We start from the raw sequence: 22,911 nt of genomic DNA, 5'->3' as shown, positions 1-22,911 counted from the left end.
TATGTCAGGCAGAGGTCACCTCTGAGTAGGTGGCATGCAACTGAGTACAGCTGGAGTTTCTTCAGTCGAGCTACATAGTGGCATCTGTTTCAGGCCAGTGATCCTCTTGGTGTGGTACTTCTGTGGTCTTTCCAGCTGTTGCAGGTGTCTTGTAAGGTACATCCCAAATGGGGTGTTGTACTCTATGATGGTTCTGATGAGTGATGAGTAGAGGGGCACAATGACCTCTTTTGATCTGATGCAAACCCTTTTGTGATTAGGTGGGCCACATAGAAGGATTTTCTTACCACTTTGTCAATGTGATTATCAAAGGAGAGATTACTATCTACTTGAGTCCCCAGATCCCTTATTACGTCTTCCATATTTAAGGGACTACCACCTGTGTGGTAGTTTGTGGGTACTTTGTTTTTTCCAAAGGGGATGACTATGCAGTTTTTGGCATTTAGCTTGAGGCCATGATTTTGACACCAGGTATCTGTCTCAGTGAGACCCTTTTGGAGGATGTCTGTGTCAGCGGGACAGTCAATTATAGCCCCTAGTTTGCATTCATCTGTGAACTTGGTCAGCCATAGTCCTACTGTGCTTACCTGTACCACTGAGAAGTATATGCCGAACAGGAGGGGTCCTAGGACTGAGCCCTGGGGAATGCCACTTGAAACTGGTTTAGAGTTGGACCTAGCTCCCGCAACTCTTACCATGTGGGTTCTGCCCATGAGCCAGTTGGCAACCCATCTCATGACATAGGGGTTTATGTTCAGGCTGGTGAGCTTGTCTATAATACCAGAATGGGGAATGGTGTCAAAGTTCTAGGTAGGGTGTGTGGACCACCTTTCCCTCATCTATAGCCTTGGTAGCTGTCTCAATGAAGTCCACCAGGTTTAGGAGGCATGATATGCCCTTAACAAAGCCAAACTGGGTAGGGTTTGGAGGTTCCCAATGTCTCTATTAATGAGCTCTATGATGATGCACGCCATAGCCTTTCAGACCAAGCTAGTCAGGCTTATAGGGCGATAGTTCCTGGGAACTGTAGTGGCTCCGCCTTTGTGGAGCGGAATAACTGTTGCTGTGCACCACTCTATGGGTGTGTAGCCTGTGGAGAGGCTAAGTTTGAACAGTGTGTTTAGGTGAGGGGTTAGTTCATCTTTGAGCTTGTGTAGGATGCAGCCTGGGACACCGTCTGGTCCCACTGATGCTGTGATTTTGGCTTTGGAGAGGGCTGTTTTAATATGAGTGTCTGTGATTTCAGGGGCTTTACATTCTTCTGGTATGATTATGGGCCCTTTTACGGGTGAGAGGGGGGTGAAGTTTGAGGGGGGCTGAACCTGTCTGCCAGGATGTTGACAATATCGTTCGGTTCAGTGTATTTTGTGCCATTCTGCACTAACTCTGAGCAGATCTGAGAATTGCCACTTAGGTTCTTGACATAGCTAAAGAATACCTTGTGGTTATCTTTGGAGTCAATGGCAATTTTTCTTTCAAAGCTAGCCTTGGAAGATTTTATGAGGGATCGTAGTTTCTTGCTGATACTGATCAGGGATGTCTTCCCTTCTTGGGATTTTACTCTTTTCTGTACTAGTTTGCTCCTTCTATTGTATAGCTTTTTTTATGGCAGCTTGGACAGCATTATCCTTTAGTATGGGGGCTTTGAAATTTTCCACCTCGGTCTTAAGTAACGCGAAGTTTGCTTTTGAAAAGTTTTTCATGGTGCTTTCCTTGACCGGGAGTGGGGGCGGGATGTGGATATCCAGAGTGATTAGTTTAGGGTAAGATCAAATCAGCAAGGGGTTGACCTTTGGTGTGGAATACCGGTCGCCCATGTTGGTGATGATCAGGTCCAATATGTTGTCACCTCTGGTGGGGGTGTTGACCAGTTGATCCAGGGTGTTTGAATTTATAAATTCTAGGAAATGTTGGGAAAGGGAGTTAGTACTTGAGTAGTTCTCCCAGTTGTTTGGGTAATTGAAATTGCCCAATATCAGGGTGTTTGGAAGGACCTTTATGTTTCCCATTGTTTCCAAAAATACAGAATGGGGGTCCTGGGACATGGTGGGTGATCTGTACATACACATGTATACTCATAAATATGTCTGCATACACATCTGTATAGTGCTACATATATATAAATAGATTCACCATACAATCTCGAAATATGGAAATGTCGAATTTCAGTATTTCGAGACTGAATACTCGAAAAACCACATACATGATTGAAAACCCACAATCACGAATACTACAATCTTGACCATTCACACACATGCACACACACACACACACACACACACACACACACACACACACACACACACACACACACACACACACACACACACACACACACAAACAAACCAGGACATTATCACGCAAATACATACACCTACCTAACTAAACAAACATAACAACACACACAAACACACTTAACCTACCTATAAGCAGGCAAGCCCTCTACTAACATGGAGGGCTGCGCCCCCCACACCCCCCCTACTTATATATTCTAACTCTGAGGTTGCACTAAAAAACACAAAAAACACCACCGCATACACTCACACACACTAAAATCCCTACCCATTATCCTCAAGCAAACAACACATAACTGAAATCCCAGATAAATCCACGAACCGCAGCACACATCACGAATGCGGCACCACGATAGCGTTGGATTTGACATATGTGGATTCGGCATAGTGTAGTTTCGGTTAACTGCACTTTCCACTATTCAGTCACAATGTACTGAATTTCGACAGTTCAGTACGCCGAGATTGTCTAGTGTATCTATATATATATATATATATATATATATATATATATATCTATAGATATATATATATATATATATATATATATATATATATATATATACATATATATATATATATATATATATATATATATATATATATATATATATATATATATATATATATGGCCATGTGTACAACTCTTCATATATATATATATATATATATATATATATATATATATAGAGAGAGAGAGAGAGATAAAGACATATATATAAAGTTTTATATATATATATATATATATATATATATATATATATATAGATACATGTATATATATATATATATATATATATATATATATATATATACATATCTATTCTGATATACCTACTACTGTCAGTATATATGTAGATATCCATACATATATGTGCATATGTATCTCGATCTGTATATATATATATATATATATATATATATATATGGTGTTTATATATATATATATATATATATATATATATATATATATATATATATAGATACATATATATATATATGTACATATACATATCCATCTATATATGTCGATATGTATATGTGTATATATCTATATAGATATCTGGATAATTATAGATACATATATTTTTACCATATATCCTGAACATGGAGTGTAGCCCTACCTCAGCCCCTATAGTCCCAACTTCATAGTGAAAGGGGATATCAGGTGTGTATTGCAGGTATATTTATAGACTATTGCTACTGTAATATGGATTGTCTTCACAGACATGGTGTGTGTGGGAGGTCACATCTGCTTTTAAAATGTGTGCCATTGGCTACTGACAGGTATCCTAAGGACATCATTGTACAGTACCGCTGCTAGCATGTAATGCTCCTGTGGACTACAGCAGAGATATTGGCTAATATATGTGGACATTCTGACACACTCTGGACAGTCCAGAGGTATACACAGAACCCCTTAGTGCAAGACATGTGGACCAAGACTGACAATGTGGATGTTAACAGCCATGTAGATGGGTATAACATGCAACGACTGGTATACATTTGCCCTCATAGGTTTTGCATTCGCACACCTCTGTCTGTCCTGACACATAATAACCACTGGTACAGAGGTGCCATGGCCACATACTGCCCACTAGATATTGACATACATCTGTACAGCATCCCACTGCTGTGTATGACATACACGACTGTTAAGGGAGAACTGGCAGCAGTACATCTGGCAAGTATCTGGGCATGACATCTCACTGGTTAAATAAACTAAGCTGATAGGCATGTAACAAAGCACTGTGCAGGCTACAGACAGACTGGCTCAACACTGGCCTACATTTCCTATGGGGGAATGCACATGTACCTGCATATATAGCAGGCTCTACAGGCATGTCACAGCACAGAGTGTGATACATCAGTGTGAAAGTGCATAACCACAGCCAACGTGAACACAGCCACGTATGGTAAGCTAGCATTATATTACACAGTATATGGACTATTTGTTCAACACCATCCTCATATGTGCCACTCACACACTAACCCTACATATACTGTGCTGCTACACAAGGTGGTCTGATACCTGTCTGTGGTATGGGACATGTTTGTGTATGGCCCTACAAACATGTAAGCCGAAAGGGTAACATACAGTAGAGCAGCATGTAACATCAGATAGAACGGGACCAAGAAATAAATACATCTACCACAGTCTATACAGAGGCCAAAGTACATATTATCAATATACACAGTGTTGACATACACCTTATGTACACAGACCTCAGTACTCTACACACAACCACAGAATGTCCAGATGATTTCATCAAATATAACACCTACTATACATAACATGTGCAGCAGTCTGAAACCTCACTGGCTTATCAGCTCTGATGTCACTAATTATGCATTACATATGTAAAAAGATTGACAGAGTTGTAGCTGGAGGCACATACACAGGGCCAATATTGTCATGTTGCTGTGATAACCTCATACATTTACTGTTGTAACAGTGTTTGTTGCAACATATGTCCTATGAGGGATATGAAGTCAGTAACTCTCATGGCCATCACCATCTACAGACTGCAATCCTCACACTACCTTCTACAGTCCACAGATAGGTGCTTTGTGGGTAACACATGAAACAAAAGGCACCATACACTGCCCAGTCTGCAGATGACCCTACAGATGGGGTTTACTCATAAACATAGCACTGAAATGGCAGTTATTAAAACATTTAGGACAGCCATATCCAGACACAGCCTGTTAAACCAACATTACTCTAAATGCAGTATAGCAGCAATTACAGTCTGTAGTCAGGTCAGGCAAATCCACCCCCACGTGTTTCCCTGTTTCCACAATGTATGTTGTTAGAGGTAAATCCCCAGTCCATCTAAGATGCTGTTTGTCAAACAACAGAATGAGTTCCTGCTCACAGTGAATGAAAAAAACCAACACCAATATGATGTTCCTAAATAATGGAGTGTGTTTCCATGCAATTGGCAATGGGACTGTTACCACAGCTGTTCCACATGCAATCAGCTCGAGCAGGGCTGCAATGCATGCAGAGGCCATCAGCTGATCATGAGCATCACTTAAAATACACATGCTGCTGCTTAAGTAGAGCAGGTGTAGGTCTCCACATCCACCAGAGAGGGAGTGAGAGAGGCAGATAGAGGCAAAGAAAAGTCAGGGAGGGGTGGGAGAGCAAAACTTAAGCATGTACCTACCAGTACAGGGTATCTAACCCCTGATGATATGTAGTGGTATCATATTTCTATGCAGTTATTGGATGCGCCACATAGGTTACATATTGAGGAGCTCTCAAAATGTATATGTGATGGTGAGTGGCATCTGCAACAGGGATATGGTAGCTATACGGTAGGTGTAGTACACGTGCCTGTCCACATGAACAGGTGCCATTATCAACACACTCTCACAGGGACACATGCACATTGACACACTTGGCAGGGCCAGGAATACAACTCATCACTAGTTAGTTTGCCACAACACATTACTGTGCAGGTATCACATGCACCACAGGGGTCATACAGATGTTATATGGGCAAAGGGTATGCAGAGGTGTCTGACACTGGATAGCATGCTTCAGTATGCCAATTGGGGTTGTAGTGAGTGTGAATGTGATCATGCACATTATACAACACACACGCACACACACACACACACACACACACACACACACACAGTGCCAGTACTGATATGTGTGGGTGCATTACTTCATGGGTGTGTAGTGGTCAACTGTGCCAGACAGCTATACAAGGCTAAGTGATGAGTATACCGTGGCATCAGCCCACATGACAATGGTCTGCATTGTGGCTTAGGGGTGTAGTTTCTGGATTTGCCCACACAGGTGGGTATTGTATTCACCATCCAGTCACCTGGGTGACTATTTCATGTAGCCAGTGCTGTGCATTGCTTGCCATGTATGTGTTCCTTAGTCCATGACATGGACAGTGTCTGGGATGTGCACACCCCCCCCCCCGCATGCATGTACAGTGACATGTGGAGCTGCACCTGGGGTATTTGGCCAATGTTGTGTACACAGATTGTTATCATCAGATGTGCCAGTTCTGGCCTCATGTCGTGGGAACTGGTAATGGACAGCAGGTTTACCCTACACCTACACTGATAGCATGATACCGGCACTCCCTGGTGTCAGTGGCATGTGTCCATACAAGGCATGTTTTTCAGGTATGGTATGTCCTTTGTGGGTCACATTTGATGGCACCACAGGTGTTCAGTGTGGAACATGGGGAAGGTGCACTGTCAGCATGTACATGCCTATTGGACAGATGGACAGGGTGCCATGACCTCTGCAACCTAGTGCAATCACACCATGGTTAGTATCAGTGGGCAATATGTAGGGTACTACCAACATAGCAGCTTTTGCCTAGGCAAGTGTGTGCATGTATGAGACATGGGTTGAGAGTGTTCTCTGGGTAATGCTAGGGTTGCTGACTATGTTTGCCTGACCTTGATGTCACATGTAGGGGTATGGATTTGCACCCCCAGTCTCTCAGCTATTTCACATCTGTTATCCCTGTACGGTGGACATTGTGATATATACTAGGGCCACCATATAAGAAATTTGCAAAACCCACTCCACATTGAGTTCAGTTGTTACACGCTCACAATCAGCTCCACACAGGATACAAGTTACAAACACAGACATACACACCTGTTATGTCTGGGATTAGAACTCCTACCTAACTAATTTATTACACTACAGTACCATGCAGTTATAGAACATGACACAGAGATTACTGGAGTACTACTTCCCCAAAGGTGTATTTCACAATGAATGACATCAGCAGTATTGCCAAAGTAGGGTATTTGAATTGTAGTGAGTGTGGCTAGGCTAAAATGCATTGCTCCCTACACAGACATTGAAACACACACAGAACATCCACAACTGCCACGTGTGGGAATAGAACCCTTCCCAGAGTTCTATATCACACTACAGCATGAAGCTGCTATAGGACGTAACATGGGGATTACTGGAATACTCCTGCCCGAAAGGTGTATTTCACAATGAATGACATCAGCAGGATTGCCAAAGTAGGGCATTCAAATTCTAGTGAGTGTGGCTAGGTTAAAATACATTGCTCCCTACACAGACATTGAAACACACACAAAACATCCACAACTGCCATGTGTAGGAGTAGATCCACTACCAGAGTTCGATATCACACTACAGCATGAAGCTGTTATAGGACACACCATGGGGATTACTGGAGTACTCCTTCCCCAAAGGTGTATTTCACAATCAATTACATTAGCAGGATTGCCAAAGTAGGGCATTTGAATTGTAGTGAGTGTGGCAAGGCTAAAATGCATTGCTCCCTACACAGACATTGAAACACACACAAAACATCCACAACTGCCATGTGTTGGAATAGAACCCATAGCAGAGTTCTATACCACACTACAGCATGAAGCTATTATAGGACACGCCATAAGGATTACTGGAGTACTCCTTCCCTAAGGGTGTATTTCACAATGAATGACATCAGCTGGATTGCCAAAGTAGGGCATTTGAATTGTAGTGAGTGTGGCTAGGCTAAAATGCATTGCTCCCTACACAGACATTGAAACACACACAAAACATCCACAACTGCCATGTGTGGGAATAGAACCCCTACCAGGGTTCTATATTGCCCCTTTTGGTATATACCTCACAAGACATCTACAACAACTGGAAAGGCTGCAGAAATACCTCACAAAGAGGATTACTGGCCTCCAACAGATGCCCTACGCAGGCCATCTCAAAATACTCCAGCTTTACTCCGTCACATATAGCCCACTCAGAGGTGATCTCTGCCTAACATACAACACTATGTCAAACCCAGAGCTGTTGGACATGCTCCACTTAAAGAAATCTCAATCCCTCTGGGCTACACACTCCAGGGACCCAAACCTTGTCACCACAATAAACAGAACATGCTGGAGGGATAGATTCCTGTCCCAGACACTTCCCATACTCTGGAACAAACTACCTATTTATATCAAACAAAGCTCCTCTTTAGCACTCTTCAAGAAAAATCTTGATGATTGGATGGGAAATGGGAAATTCTCCTCGGGGATTACCTCTGTGGCTCTGCTCGACAGGGGCACAAGAAAATAATTTTCTTCGGTGGCGAAAGCCAGTGCACCTTTTTGGCTAGGCTTGCATAGGTCCTAGGGCTGATAGCCTAGTACCTACCTATGAACCTATATCACACTACAGCATAAATATGCTATAAGATGCACCATGGGGATTACTGGAGTACTTCTTCTCCAAAGGTGTATTTCACAATGAGTGACATCAGCAGGATTGCCAAAGTAGGGCATTTGAATTGTAGTGAGTGTGGCTAGGCTAAAATGCATTGCTCCCTACACAGACATTGAAACACACACAAAACATCCACAACAGCCATGTGTGGGAATATAACCCCTACCAGAGTTCTATATCACACTACAGCATAAAGTTTTTACAGGATGCACCATGGGGATTACTGGAGTAATCCTTTCCTAAAGGTGTATTTCACAATGAATGACAACAGCAGGATTGCCAAAGTAGGGCATTTGAATTGTAGTAGTGAATGTGGCTAGGCTAAAATGCATTGCTCCCTACACAGACAGAGACACACACAGTTGCCATGTCTGGGATTAGAACTTCTCCCTAACTAGTTTATCACACTACAGCAGTACACAGTTATAGGAAGCACCATGGAGATTACTAGCCTACACCTTTCCAAAAGGTGTATTTCACAGTGTATGACATCAGCAGCCTTGACAAAGTAGGGCATTTGAATTATAGTGAGTGTGACTAGACTAAAAAGTGGATGACCTCAGCAGACTTGTCATAATAGGGCTATGGGGAGGGCAGTGTGTGTGCATGGACCATAACCCATTCATCTAGATGTTGACACACCACATGCGGGCACACACAGGGTGATATTCCACAGGTACATGTATACAGCTGCTAGATGTCTACTTCCTTGTACAGTCATGCAGCACAGCTAGCACTTGCACCACACAGTCCGTAATGCTGACAGATACCAGTGGCTAAGGTCTACAGTAAATGACATCTGAACCTCATGTAGTTATAGCCATTTGGCTTTGTGCTGGGTGGAACAGACCTCATAATGGATGGCCCCTTGTGACAGTCACTCTCTTCCACACATCTATGTATGTCTACTTTTGGCTTATTATAGTGTGTTGTCCTTGGATATATGCCTGTATTCCTATCCAGTGTGTGTGTAAAGCATGAGTGCTGCATACTGAAGAGTGTCTGCACTAACATCTGCAATTGCCAGATATGTCTGGTCCACTGTTGTTTGCAGACATGGCCTTCATTTGTTTAAGTGTGTGAGCATGCCCACTATGCCCTTCTGTACTGAATGTGTGGATCGATTCCAGGTATTTGTACTGCAGTGCAGACCTTTTTGTGTTGTACACCTACCGGTAGCATACTGTTTCTGCAGGGTATCATCGATCATTTGGCAATATGAGGACAAACTGTACAGGGAATAGTGTGTACTGTAGGTGATTGTGTCTGTGCTGCTTCAGCTGCATGGTATTGCTGTTAGCAGACATATTCAGACATGTGTACTGTTATACACAGTGAATTTTATTTTTATTTTTTATTTTACATTTGTTAACCGGGAGAGTCCGACTGGATACATGTCCATTTTCTGCGGAGGCCCGGGGAGAAAAGCTCCAGGTACATAACAGACATATGAACATTGTTAATGCAAAAAGGAAGATAGTTGAGTTCTAAATACAATATAAAAGATACATCACATCTTGGGAAAAAAAAGTAACAGCAGCATATAAAAAAAAACATAGGTCAGTTACAAAGGCGAGGCGCCTTGTTAAAAAGCGGATAAGGATAGTGAGGTAAGAGAAGGGTAAATGATAGTGGTTAATCAGGTTTGGAACAGGGACATTGCCAGAGAGTATTGAGACGGGGTTTAAGTTTTATTTTGAATTGTAGGAGTGAAGGTTCTGAGGTGAGCATGGTCGGTAGGGAGTTCCACATTTTACCTACAAAGTTTGAGAATAGAAAATCCCCAGCAGAATTATTGGCTTTGGTAGTTTGAGCTAAGATCTTATTGGAGGAGCGTACAGATTGCAGGTTAATATAGGGGTGAATGATGTTTTTCAGAGCTGGTGTTTTCTCTGGGTGATACAGTATCTGGTGAGCCGTTTTGAGTTGGTTGAAATGGAGTTGGCTGGAAAACTCTAACCACCCTAGTTGCTTCAAGTTAGTGCAGTGGTGCATTCTAAAGGTGGAATTTGTGGCAAATCTAGCTATGGGATTGTAACAAGAAGCAAGTTTGTTAAGGGTTGTCTTGTTTAGGTTTGTAAAGAGGGGGGAGGCATAGAAAAGAGTTGATAGTAGGTGTGTGCTGGCAATTGTAATTTTAGCGTGAGGAGTGAGAAAGTGTTTTACTTTATAGAGAGAGCCAAGCTTTTATTGACGGTTTTGATGGTTAGATTGAAATGGGTGTCAAATTTAAGGGAGTTATCAATGGTAACATCTAATAGCTTTGTGTGAGCTTCTGGTGATATAGTGATTCCATTGGAGGATGTAATAGAGAAGGTGGGGGGAAGAGTCTTGTTAGTGGGTGAGAAAGTAAGTAGTTTTGTTTTGTTGGGGTTGAGAACTAGTTGACGACTTGAGAACCATTTTCTATTAGGTTGAAGGTGTCTTGGGTTGAAGCAGTGAGGTCTGCCAGGTTGGAGGCAGTGCTGATGATAGTCGAATCATCTGCATATTGAATGCATGTGGCATGGGGGGTGATTGTGGGCAGGTCATTAACAAAGATGGTGAAGAGAAGAGGGCCAAGAATAGATCCTTGGGGAACTCCAAGTGTAACAGGTAGGCATGTGGATAATTTGTCCTGCCATAGAACAGCCTGTTGCCTATTGGACAGGTAGGATTGGAACCATTTCAGCGTGGAATTGCTGAGTGATAGCTTTTTTAATGTATGGAGGAGTTGAATGTGGTTCACCATATCAAAGGCCTTGGAGAGGTCTAAGAAAAGAGCAGATGATAGTTTATTATTGTTTCTAAAGTTATTGATGGTATTAGAAAAGGATAGTAGGGCTGATGTGGTACTGTGATTTGGCCTGAAGCCATGTTGGGAGTTGGCTAGAATTTTATTTTTGGTGAGGTGTTCCATCAGTTGTTTGTGGACACACTTTTCCATAATTTTGGCCAGGGGTGAGAGTATAGCTATACGTCTGTAGTTGGTTAGCTCTAGTGAGCTACCACCTTTATGGAGAGGAATAATGTGGGACATTTTCCATATGGAGGGGATGAAGGCTTCTGACAAGGTACGGTTTATAATTATGGAGACGGGATAGGAAATGGCCTCAGCTGCTTTTTGCAGAAACTCAGCTGGGAGAAGGTCAGCTGCTAGCTTAGTGGGTTTTAATTTTTTAAGAAGAGATGTTATAGAGGATATGGGTACTGGATCGAAGGTAAATAGATGATCTGATGTAGTTGTCGTATTCTGTTGGCATGGGTAGTGGAGTGGGCTGGTTGTTTGTTTGAATTGTGTGGCCAGGGATTGTATAGTTTCTGTGAAGAAATTATTGAATGTGTTAGCAATGTTTACAGGGCACTGTTGTTTGCAAGTTGTTGGAGTGGGGGTGGTTGCCTGGCCTGGGTGCAGGAGCTTGTTTAAGCCTGCCCAGAATTTTTGTGGATTATTAAGGTGTTTGTGTTGGAGGTGGAGGAAGAAGTTGTTTTTATCATTTAAGATCATTCTTTTAGTTTCATTTCTAAGTTGCCGGAAGGTTTGGTGGGTGTGTGGGTCTTTAGAGGTACGCTATGTGACCCATATCTTGTTTCTAGATAGGATTTTGGATTTTGTTTCCTTAGAGAGCCATGGTGCGGTTTTGGTTTTAGTTCTAATGGACCGTATTGGAGCATGGGAATCTAGAATCTTGAGGAAGGTGGTGTTGAAGTAGATAACTGCCTCTTCAAGAGGAAGAGACTTGAGTATTGTCCAGTTGTGGGCTTTAAGTTCAGTTTGAAAAATGGAGGCGTTGAATTTATTATTGTTTCTGATTTTTTTTATGGTTGTAAGAAGGGGGGTGATTTTCTTGAATTTGATAACATAGGTGAGTAAGTGATCACTCATGTCCTCTGGGTGAGTACCTGCTGAGTACTGGTCAGGATCTTTATTAGTAAGGATCCAGTCCAGGATGCTGTCTTTGTTTTGGGGTTTACCTAGTCTGGTAGGAGTGGATATGAGCTGAGAAAAGCCATGTAGATTTAGGTTGCTAGATGGGGAGCTAGATGAGAAGGAATTCCAATCGATGTTGAAGTCACCTAACACTATGGATTCCTGGGGGTGAATTTGAGTTAACCAGTGGAGAAAGTCCTCTAAGGTTTTGTTATTATTGTTGCCTGGGGGGATGTAAATACATGCTATATTTATGCTTTTATGTTTGTTTGGTTGAAGTTTTACAAGTAGAATTTCGGCATTGTTTGTTAGGAGGGGTTGTGGAGAGGCAAGGGAGATTTGTAATGTATTTTTGTAGAGTATGGCTAAACCGCCACCTTTACGAGTTATTCGGTCTGCTCTTAGTATATCATACCCTGGTGGGATTATCTGTGTGTCTTTCGTACTTGGTTTAAGCCAGGTTTCTGTGAGACATAGTAGGTCTGGGGAACAAGTAGCTAAAAGGGCATGTAGGTTGTGAATCTTATTGTTTACACTTCTGATGTTTAGATGACACGTCAGAAGAGAGTTAAAGGGTCTAGAGTTTAGATTGAGAAGTGGAGGGGAGGATAGGGTGGAATTAGAATTGAGTGGAGGGGAGGGGAAGGGCCAGGGCTGGGGTGGATATCACCATCTGTGGCTAGTCTGTGATTCAGAGTGGTAATGAATTTGAGGGCTTTGAGTAGAAGTTTGTAGTAATGTTTATCATTTGGCCTAATATTGGTAGGTTTGATAATTACATAGCGTTCGAGTTCTAACAAGGAGGGTGAGTAGGGAGTTGAGTCATGGCCTCTGTTGTTAATTATGGGGGAGGGGTTGGTTTGGTAGCCTGGGTGGTGGAAGCCTATGTAAGACCAGGTTTCATATTGGGTAGCTAGGTAAGGGACAAGTAGGAGGGGAAAAAGAGTTAGTATGATAAGCTTCCTGGGTGGTGTCATATTCCGTTTGATCTTAGAGGGCGGTAGTGAGGTACAGTGATGGTTTCTGTCCTCTTGTACTGTCAAGTGGACATTATTTCTCACAGTGATGACTTGGAAGACAAGGGTGACTGCAGCTGTTTCCGGTATTGTGGACAGACACCTACGTATTCATGGTAAATTATGCCTTTCTGGAGGGGAGCTGCAGACACTTGGTGCTGGGTTTGTGTATCCAGTTCAGCACCTTGGTGCAGTGCTGGCAGAGGATCCCGTACTTGTCCGCTCATCAACATGACAGTATGGCCTTATCTTGCTGTGACAATGCCTCACAGCTGTACAGGTTTGCACAGGTTAGCCAGAGGCAGGGGCTATGGGTCAGGACATTTACCCTATTGTGGTGTATGGGCAGGTGAGTAGCCACCCATTTATGTGTTTGCAGCTAGGGATAGTGTGCACACACAGCTTGATGTCGGACCCTGCACATTCCATGTTGCCCATGCTCCCACACCCCCCCTCTGTTATTCTAACCTCTTCCATACATTATGCATACATTCTCTGATACTTTCCCTAAGGTTATCACCCCATCACAGCTGTGTGTTGGTGTTGGTCTACAGTTCATCCAGTGGGACATGGTAGACATGTTACTGTGGTTTGTCCACATGGCCTTGCATATGGCTTATGTGGAGTGTGTTATGTTGTTATTTGGGTATCCATGACATAACATGCATTGGCAATACATGTGAGACACAGGCCTTTGGCAGATGCCTGTGAGGCATTAGGTGTTGCTGTAGGTCAGATGTGGCAGTCCTTTGCATTCTGTCAGTCCTACAGTCACAGACCACCATACAGTATATTCCCTAGGGTGACAGTGTAGGTGTGATAGGTGTTCATGCCAATACCTTCTATCAGTCTTGATCAGGTGATGTGGATGCTGGCAGGGTGCTACCTACAGCTAGGGGCACACCTGTATGGGACACCTGCACTGCATGCTGCAGTCTTCCGCTATTGTTATATACAGGTGGGGTCTTAATGTACCCATTCCCCACAGCAGGAATATTGCCAGAGAGGTGCCTGTGGGTGGTGTTTGTGTAGCTGGGTGCATGTGTGCTATGGACACTACTTGCATCTGACACACAGATATGCATGGGGCATTACAGTTATGCTGGCATGTGCAGGTACATCAGCTGATTCCCACTACATCAGTCCTACCTTCTTTGTGATCTGCAGGTGTTCAGGCAGACATCAGTGGTATCCACTACTACAGGCCCAGTTACTGTGATGCATACCTATATGTACACATCCAAGGGTGTCTCCATTTCACAGTGACACAATATATACCGTACGTCTGGGGTACATTTCCCTGCGCACTCCTTGTATATCTAGCCCAACAGCCATGCCATGTCAGTCTTTCAGGTGGTGACACATATTACCATCATATGTTTACAATGGCTTCCTGCTATTATGTGTTATACTGGTGGGGAATGTCTTTGTCACTGCAGTCATGAGGGCCTGTCCCTGTCATCAGCAATAGTAGGCAATGGCCACCAGGTCTTACCTCAACATGCATACATACTGACCACTCTCACACATTATGAAACACCCACCATTCTAACACACACAGACCTGCATATTGCGTAAATGCTACAACCTATCCTGCTACCTTGGCAATCTCTGGGCATCTGTGCTCCACTCGTATTATACCTACTCATCCATGTTACTACATTTCTACACAGGCTTGGGGGGCACACCTGAGTGTCACTACATTTCTACACTGGATTGGTGGAAGGGGAAGACCTGTCTGTTTCCACATGTCTACATAGGCATGGGGGGTGCACACCTGACTGTTACTATATTTCTACATAGGATTGTGGGGGTACACACCTGACTGTTTCTACATTTCCACACCAGATTTGGGGGGGCACACCTGACTGTTACTACATTTCTATGCTGGATTGGGGGTAGGGGCACACCTGACTGTTTCTACATGTCTACATGGGAGTGGGGGGTGGGTACACCTGACTGTTGCTGCATTTCTACACAGGATTGGGAGGGGCACACCTGAATGTTACTACATTTCTACACAGGATTGGGAGGGCACCTGACTGTTTCTACATTTTTACACATGATTGGGGGCACACCTTACAGTTTCTACATATCTACATAGGATGGGGGGGCACACCTGGCACTTGCACACATTTGCTATGACTGTACTGGTATGTCAGGTACTCCATTTCATTCTGTATTCTAGCCTATCATACTGACTAGAGGCATATCAGTGTAATACAGGTCTTAGCTTTGGTTACCCTACATGTTAGTGTCTGACTTCCTACACTTCAGAACTAACATCCCACTGCCTGACCTGCTGTAGTCTGTGTAGGCCTGGGAGGGTGGTTACCCATAGGCATCATTCAGAGGCCATAGCACAGGCTCTGTTTGGGTTTGTCTACACCTGTTCTGCTGGCTGAGACTGTTGTTGGGTATGTAAACCTCCATGACTGGCATGTGTGAGTCATATGGACACACATGTCACCCAGCACATTTCCTGCAGTGGGTGTTGTCACCCTCTGTAGTACTGGCTACTATGGTGACTCCAGTGTGTGTTACAGATGTCATGGTGCCACTATGGGTGTCTACTATCTGCTGCCATAACATTCAGCCACCCAATTCCCTTCCATGCTCACATCCATACCATAGATAAAGGTAATGACACATTCTACTCCATTTGGTAATTGGAAGGTTGATTGACTTATCTTGTGGGTGTGCCAGATTGAGGATGATGCTGGAGGGCTGCCTATGTCGGCTGCACATAGTACACTTTCTATACATGGTTGAGCACAGGTAGTGTCATGTTTGGCATCCATTTTACTCTATGTGCAAGTCAGAGAGAGGTGTCATTCCCTGGGTCCCTACTGTGTCAGTGTATGTGCTATGCATTGCCTCTTTGCCAAGGGCAGGGCATACTGGGCATGCCTTCATCTGCCTACTGGGGTAGGCTCAGGTTGTTTCTCCTCCGAGTTACTCTGTGCCTGTGCAGGCCTTGGCATTGGTGGGGGCTGTCTGGCCCTGCCCCGTACTGTTCCTGCTGCAGCTGTTTCTGCAGGATCATACTGTATAGCATGGCACATACCATAACAATTTGAGTACTTGTAGCTGGTGAGTACTGCAAGGCTCCACCGGATGTGTCCAGGCACCGGAACCGTGACTTGAGCATCCCAAAAGCATGCTCTATTATAAGTCTGGTCTGTGCGTGTGCCTCATTATGGCATTCTTGTTCAGGTGTGTGTGCATTTCTGATGGGTGTCATCAGCCATGACTCCAGTGTGAAACCAGCATTCCCCACTAAGTGACCATAGGGGATGTCCCCATTGGCAAATCTCTGGTACAGCTGTGTCAGATGCCAGATGTGGGAATCGTGATAGCTTCCAGGGCAGCCAGCACACACATTCATTATAATGCCCTGGGTATTGCACACAACCTGGCAGTTGATGGAGGGGAGACCCCTGCAGTTGATGTAGGCCCTCGCCTGATCATCGGGTGGTGCTTTGATGCGTATGCGTGTGCAGTCTATAACTTCCACTACCTCAGGGTATTCTGCTATTTGGTGGAAAAGATGCATATTGCTGGCCATCAACTCACGGGTGTTGAGGAAATATACATGTTCACTGGCATGTGCTAACATGGCATCCAGGAACTGGTGGAATACTCTGGATGCTGATGCCTGTGAGATCCCCATGATATCCCCAGTTGAGCTTGGGGAGGTACCTGTGGCTAGTATTCCTAGGCCTACACATACAGGTTCCCCTCGGTCAGTTCTGTGTGTCAGGCGTGGCTTTCACAGCTCAACAATTTGCTGTAAGAGGTCCATGTCCACCCTATAGTGCTCCACTATCTCCAGCTCATGTAGCCCCTGGTAGGTTACCCTGGGTCTGTACACACTTCTCCATCTCCTCACTGTGGGTTGATCTGCAGCATTCACATCCTCACCACCCTCAGCCTCTTGCACATGTTATTGTATGTTGCCTGCTGCAGCCCCTATCATTTTGTAGCTTTGATTGTTAAAAGTTCCCTGCTTGTATACACCGGTGGTGTAGAGTTTGGGAAAAATCAGAGGGAAAGGTGTTTGCATGGTTTATAGTAGTGTTCTGGGCTGGTCTGGTCTGCTGCCTGTGTAACTGGCTGATGCTGATGCATTTCACCTTCCAGCTATGCAAGTTCTCCTTGATTAACTTCCTACTGCTGTTTTCCCTTCCCATTGCCTTCCTGTTTAAGCCCAGGGGCTTGCCACACAAATACAGTGCTCAAATGTGCACAGAGCTGCTATTTCCTGGTTTACCTTTTTTTTTCTTTAAAACCCGCTCTTAGGCAATGTAAAGAGTGCTAGGCAGACTCAGACAAACCCCCTTGCTTAGCTGTGCTTAGCTAGGAGCAAACCTAAGCCACAGGGCTCCAATCCACTTACAGTATGCCTGACACACACACCCATGATGTCAACTAACTCCTAGGCTTGCACCAAGCTATTCCTGCTCTTACACTGTTGGGACCTGTCTAGCATGCTGGGGAAAATGGGATTCACTATCATTCCCCTCATTTGCATAGGATTGCCTGCTAATGCATAGTTACATGTCTCACACTGAGCCTCCCCCCTTAGCAACCACTACTACATGGCCATGTTGTCTTCTGCCTGCCATTGACTTTAATGGCAGAATAGTGATTTTAGTTAGAATGCTTATTTTAGGTTTATTTTCTTATTTTCTCCCAGATCCCGTTTGTGCGCCGCTGCTCTACGCTTTAACAGCCAAGATCAGCTAAAAAAAATAAAAGTTGATTTTTTTTATTTTTTAGGCTGTTTTCAATGCCAATGGCCTTATACTTGGCCATTGGCATGCTTCCTGACTGATATGCAGCCTTTATTTGGAGCTGTCACGGCTCCGTTTTGGATTTTGCAGAAATGTACTCGGTTACTAACCGAGTACATTTCTGCAGATCACACTAGTATTGCACGGCCAGTTTCTAGCTTCCTGGATTGCAAATTCATCTAATTTTCATGGATTTTTCCTGCAAATGGAGTAATTTGAATACAGAGGCTGAGTCCATGGACTAGTTGCAGGAGTGCTCGTGCATGCCCCTGCAGGCTATTCCTGGATTGCATGGCAGACATATTGCCTGCTAGAGCTCCTGCACTAATCCTACACTCTGTGCAAGGCTTGCAGAATCCAGGGGATAGTTCATAAACTCAGATGGTGGAACTATGCTTATCGTTAATATGATTATCAAAGGCTGGCCTAGTATCAGCTGTAATTCCTATATGGTTACAGAAGCTGGCCACCTTTATGCCATCTTTCCTATGTGGCACTGTGATATGTGTTTTACCTATCCAAATCTTAATAGTTTAGTTTTCCAATGTTCATCGCAATTTTATTCCAAAGTGAACTCTAGTGTATTTTGCCTATGGATGATTTAAATACATTGATATTTTTCCTTATATTTAATCATTTTAAGACATTTTGACATTCGTTGTTACCTTTTTATTTATTTATTTATTTTTGATGCAGTCCCAAGAACTTAATGAAACTGACATAAATGGTAAAAATGTGTGCGCCCATTTCTACACCCTGATGTATATCTCTGCTTGGGTAATTTGTGCCCCCTTTGTTCAGAGGTTCATAGGTTGTTACAATGCAATATACCAATTAAGCTTTTTAAGAATGCCAAACCCACTATAATCTCACCAGTAAACCCAGCTAGTTACTCCTCTTCTCCATAAGGGACAAGGGGCTAGGTTGAGGAGAAATTTGTGGTTTCTCATCCAGCTGTCCCGGTTAAGTTTGAAGATGGTGAAGGGCATGCATTTCTTTAGCGAGAGTAGGACTTTCTTCCAGAGGTGGGGAAATTCATTGGAAGAGAGATCTGTCATGCTAGTAAGTTCTATATATGTTGCAATATAGATTTAGTTTCCTTGATCTTGCATTTGTGCTACTATCAGTTTTATGGATATGAAGGAGATCAAGCTGGACTGGGTCAGTTACAGCACTGTATGCCAGGTATAGATCTCCCCGTGTGGATCTACAGGAAACAGAGAAGAGAAATAGTGCTTTCAGATGCATTGGATAAATGGATAACATAGGCAGCTCATACCTAAGACTGTTTCTAATAAGGAAATACCATGATTTTATTACATTAGGTCAAGTATTTAAAAAGGAACATGCAAGAGACGAAATTGCATTCTTCTATGGTCCAGATGAGGGACAAATAGAGGGGAATGATTGCCTCTTCTCAAAAAGGGGACTAGATCTCTAGTGAGTCACAGTGTCTATTTTAAGGAGTTGTGCTGGTGTTATATACATATATATATATATATATATATACATATATATATATGTATATATATATATATATATATATAGAGAGAGAGAGAGAGAGAGGGTAGGTATGTGAGATTACCTGCTTCCCAAGCTATATTTTTTGATGTTCACCTTTAGAACATAATCCTACCACCACAAATTTGTCTGAGTTAGACCTTCTTGCTGAATACTATTGTCCACAGGAGAAGATAGCTCAAAGCTTGACATTATTCAAGAACTTGGTCAGCCAAATGCCTTTAGTGCCAGATTTGACATTAATACATGCAAAAGAGAAGAGGTCTGAAAACAGAGCTCTAATATACATCACTGATGACAAGTGTCTTAGAGGATAGCGAAACATTAATTCTAATAGTGGTATTTGGCAATGAGACAGTCAGCAATCCATGGGGTTACACTGGGATTTATTTTGAGTTTGACCAGTTTGTTGATGGTTCCAGAGTGGGGGATAATGTTAAAATTCTTTGCTAAATCAAAGTAAGTTACAGAACATGGGTTTTCTGTGGGTACTCCAGTTTTCTCCCACATTCCAAAGACATGCAGTAGGTGGATTGGACAATCTAAACTGGCCATAGGTGTGAGTGGTTGTGTGTGCCATGGAAGAACAACCGTGGAAGGGCTAACCACCGAACAATGTGAATACTGGTCCTAGATGAAGGCCACTATTGATGTGACACCCTCTCCCCATGTGCAAACATTATAAAAAAATGATGTATGGATGGATGAATGCTCCAGTAAAAACTTTAAAGAAAAACAAAACATCATTGGCTTTTAGAAGACATGCAGCAGAAACAATGGTATGTCCTTAAGGGGTCATTTGCATACATCACATAGGCCTCCACTACAAGAAGTTTAAGGAATAGCCCAGTAAATGTTCTGGTTTGGCTGGGTCATTCTTGTAGTTTTTTTAAATAAATATAACATTCTAACAGGCATATATTCAGGGGTATTGCTGTCGTTTCTGTAGAGCTAATGCACACTTTGTAAACACTAAATCCAAGAAATTCTTCACAGAGAAATCTAATGCTGTAAAATATACTGTAAAAACTCAAGTCAAAGAGAAAAATCTTTACCTGCTATCAAAGCTAGGAAGGTAACACATGTCATGTTGGAGAATATCTAGGAAAAAAAAACAAGAGATCAATATAAGTATTTGTTGATTGCCATGTTTTCGAATTTTAAATGTTAAATATGTGCAGCACATTCAATGTATTCAGCTTACTTATACTGTGTTTACTGGTAAATATGAATTCATTTCAGTCAGGATTTAGCACCACCATAAGTGCATAACACAGGATACAAACAAATATAATTGGCATTTTTCCAATTAAAGCTGCTTCTGTATTTTGACAAAATACTAGATGTTTTCTTACATTTTCATTTCTGTTACAAGCTAACTGCTATACAATAAAAAAACTTCTAAAGCCAATATCAAACACCACTATAGGGGAGCAGTACATCTGCATGAGAGCACAACACAAAACATTGACTGAAATTTCCCATCACGAGACACAAATGACAACTTCCCAACAATCAGTAAACATGAATCACAAAACTGTCTAGTAAAATATGTATGAAAGCTACATAGAGAGCAAACTTCAAATGGAAGTGTACTTGCTTAAAACTCTTTTGTATGGGAAGAAGTCCCCAGTGCCCAGCACTGTAAAGGGTTACATGTCCACAGTGCAGCCACTTAATTATTATGACATCAGACACGAGTGCAGTCAGTTGGTTCATGGAAACCTGGATAATATTATCCCCTCTGAGGTCATTCAACCTTTGAAACAAAATAATTCAGCGGGTAAGGATCTGGGTAGCACAGTCTGTTACATCAAGGAGTGCAGAAGGTTTACCCCTTAACAAACCCTCATTTATAATGGTTGTGCTCTTGTCAGGACCTCTAATTTAACATAGAGTTAATATTCTGAAATGCCAATATTTTGGAAATTGGCACTGATATTTAGTTGAGATGCAGAGTCTTCTGGTGTTGTAAAGTGCGTGTGTGTGTGTGTGTGTGTGTGTGTGTGTGTGTGTGTGTGTGTGTGTGTGTGTGTGTGTGTGTGTGTGTGTGCGTGTGTGTGCGTGCGTGTGCGTGTGTGCGTGTGTGCGTGTGTGTGTGTGTGTGTGTGTGTGTGTGTGTGTGTGTGTGTGTGTCGTATACCTCCCATATGTATGGTACAGCATTCCTTGTTTATTGCAATATACAGATAACATATTTTATGTGTAAGTGTCGCTTAGCACCTCATTCATAGTGCAACACAATATTCTGGTAGGACATACAACTCACTAATGAACTCTCGCACACAGAGGCATATATACACATATATATATATATATATATATATATATATATATATATATATATATACGTACATACATCGACTATAATGTCAGCTTGAGAAAAAAGTGGAAAGGCAACAGGTATATTAACTGTTTTGCTAAAAGGCATTTATTCACTATTAGAAATCTATATTACAAGTTATGATATTATTTAAAATTTCACAGCATTAAATATGTAATTCTTTATTTTGATAAGATACGAGATCTTTTCTTACACTCTCATTTATATTACAAGCTGATCGCTGTCCATCAAAAAATCATCTAAAGCTTATATCAAACATCGGTATAAGGTAATAATAAGCACTGCATACATTTACACAGAACAACAGTATTTTACTGTCTTGGAATTTTGATAGACATACTACATTTATTTTCATATTACCTTCAGCTGCAAGGTTTCTTTGCTCTCTAAGAAAGTTTATATTCCTCTAACCAACACCATGTTCAAAACAAGTTCTGTTAGACTTCATGAAATAATAGTAAAGAAAGATTTTCCAAATGTCATTTTGAAAATGCCATTTGAAAACATTGCTAACACTTTGTATAATAGGAGTACTGATTTAGGCATGGTCAGAATTATATGAGTAAGGATTCTGAAATAGGTTTGTCTGTGAGCAATTCAGCTATAGCAATGGGGGCCTTTTAGTGTGATTGTGGAAACTAATAATTCAGAGACACATTACCTGCAAACCTCCCAAAAAACAAAATATTACTGTTCCCACCCACCAAAATTACCACCAAACACATTCCATTTAGCATAGTCTCCAGAGATGGGACCATCATCTCCACTGACACTCACACCTAATTGCTAGGAGTTACC

At 42.4% G+C, this 22,911-nt stretch overlaps 1 protein-coding gene across 1 annotated transcript in view; it reads right to left on the bottom strand.

Annotated features, from left to right (window-relative positions):
- Positions 1–22,911, bottom strand: part of LOC122816611 (lectin-like) — a 166,809-nt gene that overhangs the window by 138,603 nt on the left and 5,295 nt on the right. The window contains exon 2 of the mRNA XM_044089518.1: positions 20,825–20,870. Within this exon, the coding sequence (XP_043945453.1) occupies positions 20,825–20,858 (34 nt within the window). The 5' untranslated portion in view covers positions 20,859–20,870. The remainder of the gene's footprint in view (positions 1–20,824; positions 20,871–22,911) is intronic.

The sequence above is a fragment of the Protopterus annectens genome, chromosome 12.part0 (assembly GCF_019279795.1).
Source record: "Protopterus annectens isolate FY-2018-M chromosome 12.part0, PAN1.0, whole genome shotgun sequence".
In the NCBI taxonomy this organism is placed as follows: Eukaryota; Metazoa; Chordata; order Ceratodontiformes; family Protopteridae; genus Protopterus; species Protopterus annectens.
The sequence above is the reverse complement of the archived record's forward strand: the minus strand, read 5'-3'. Positions and strand labels throughout refer to the sequence as shown.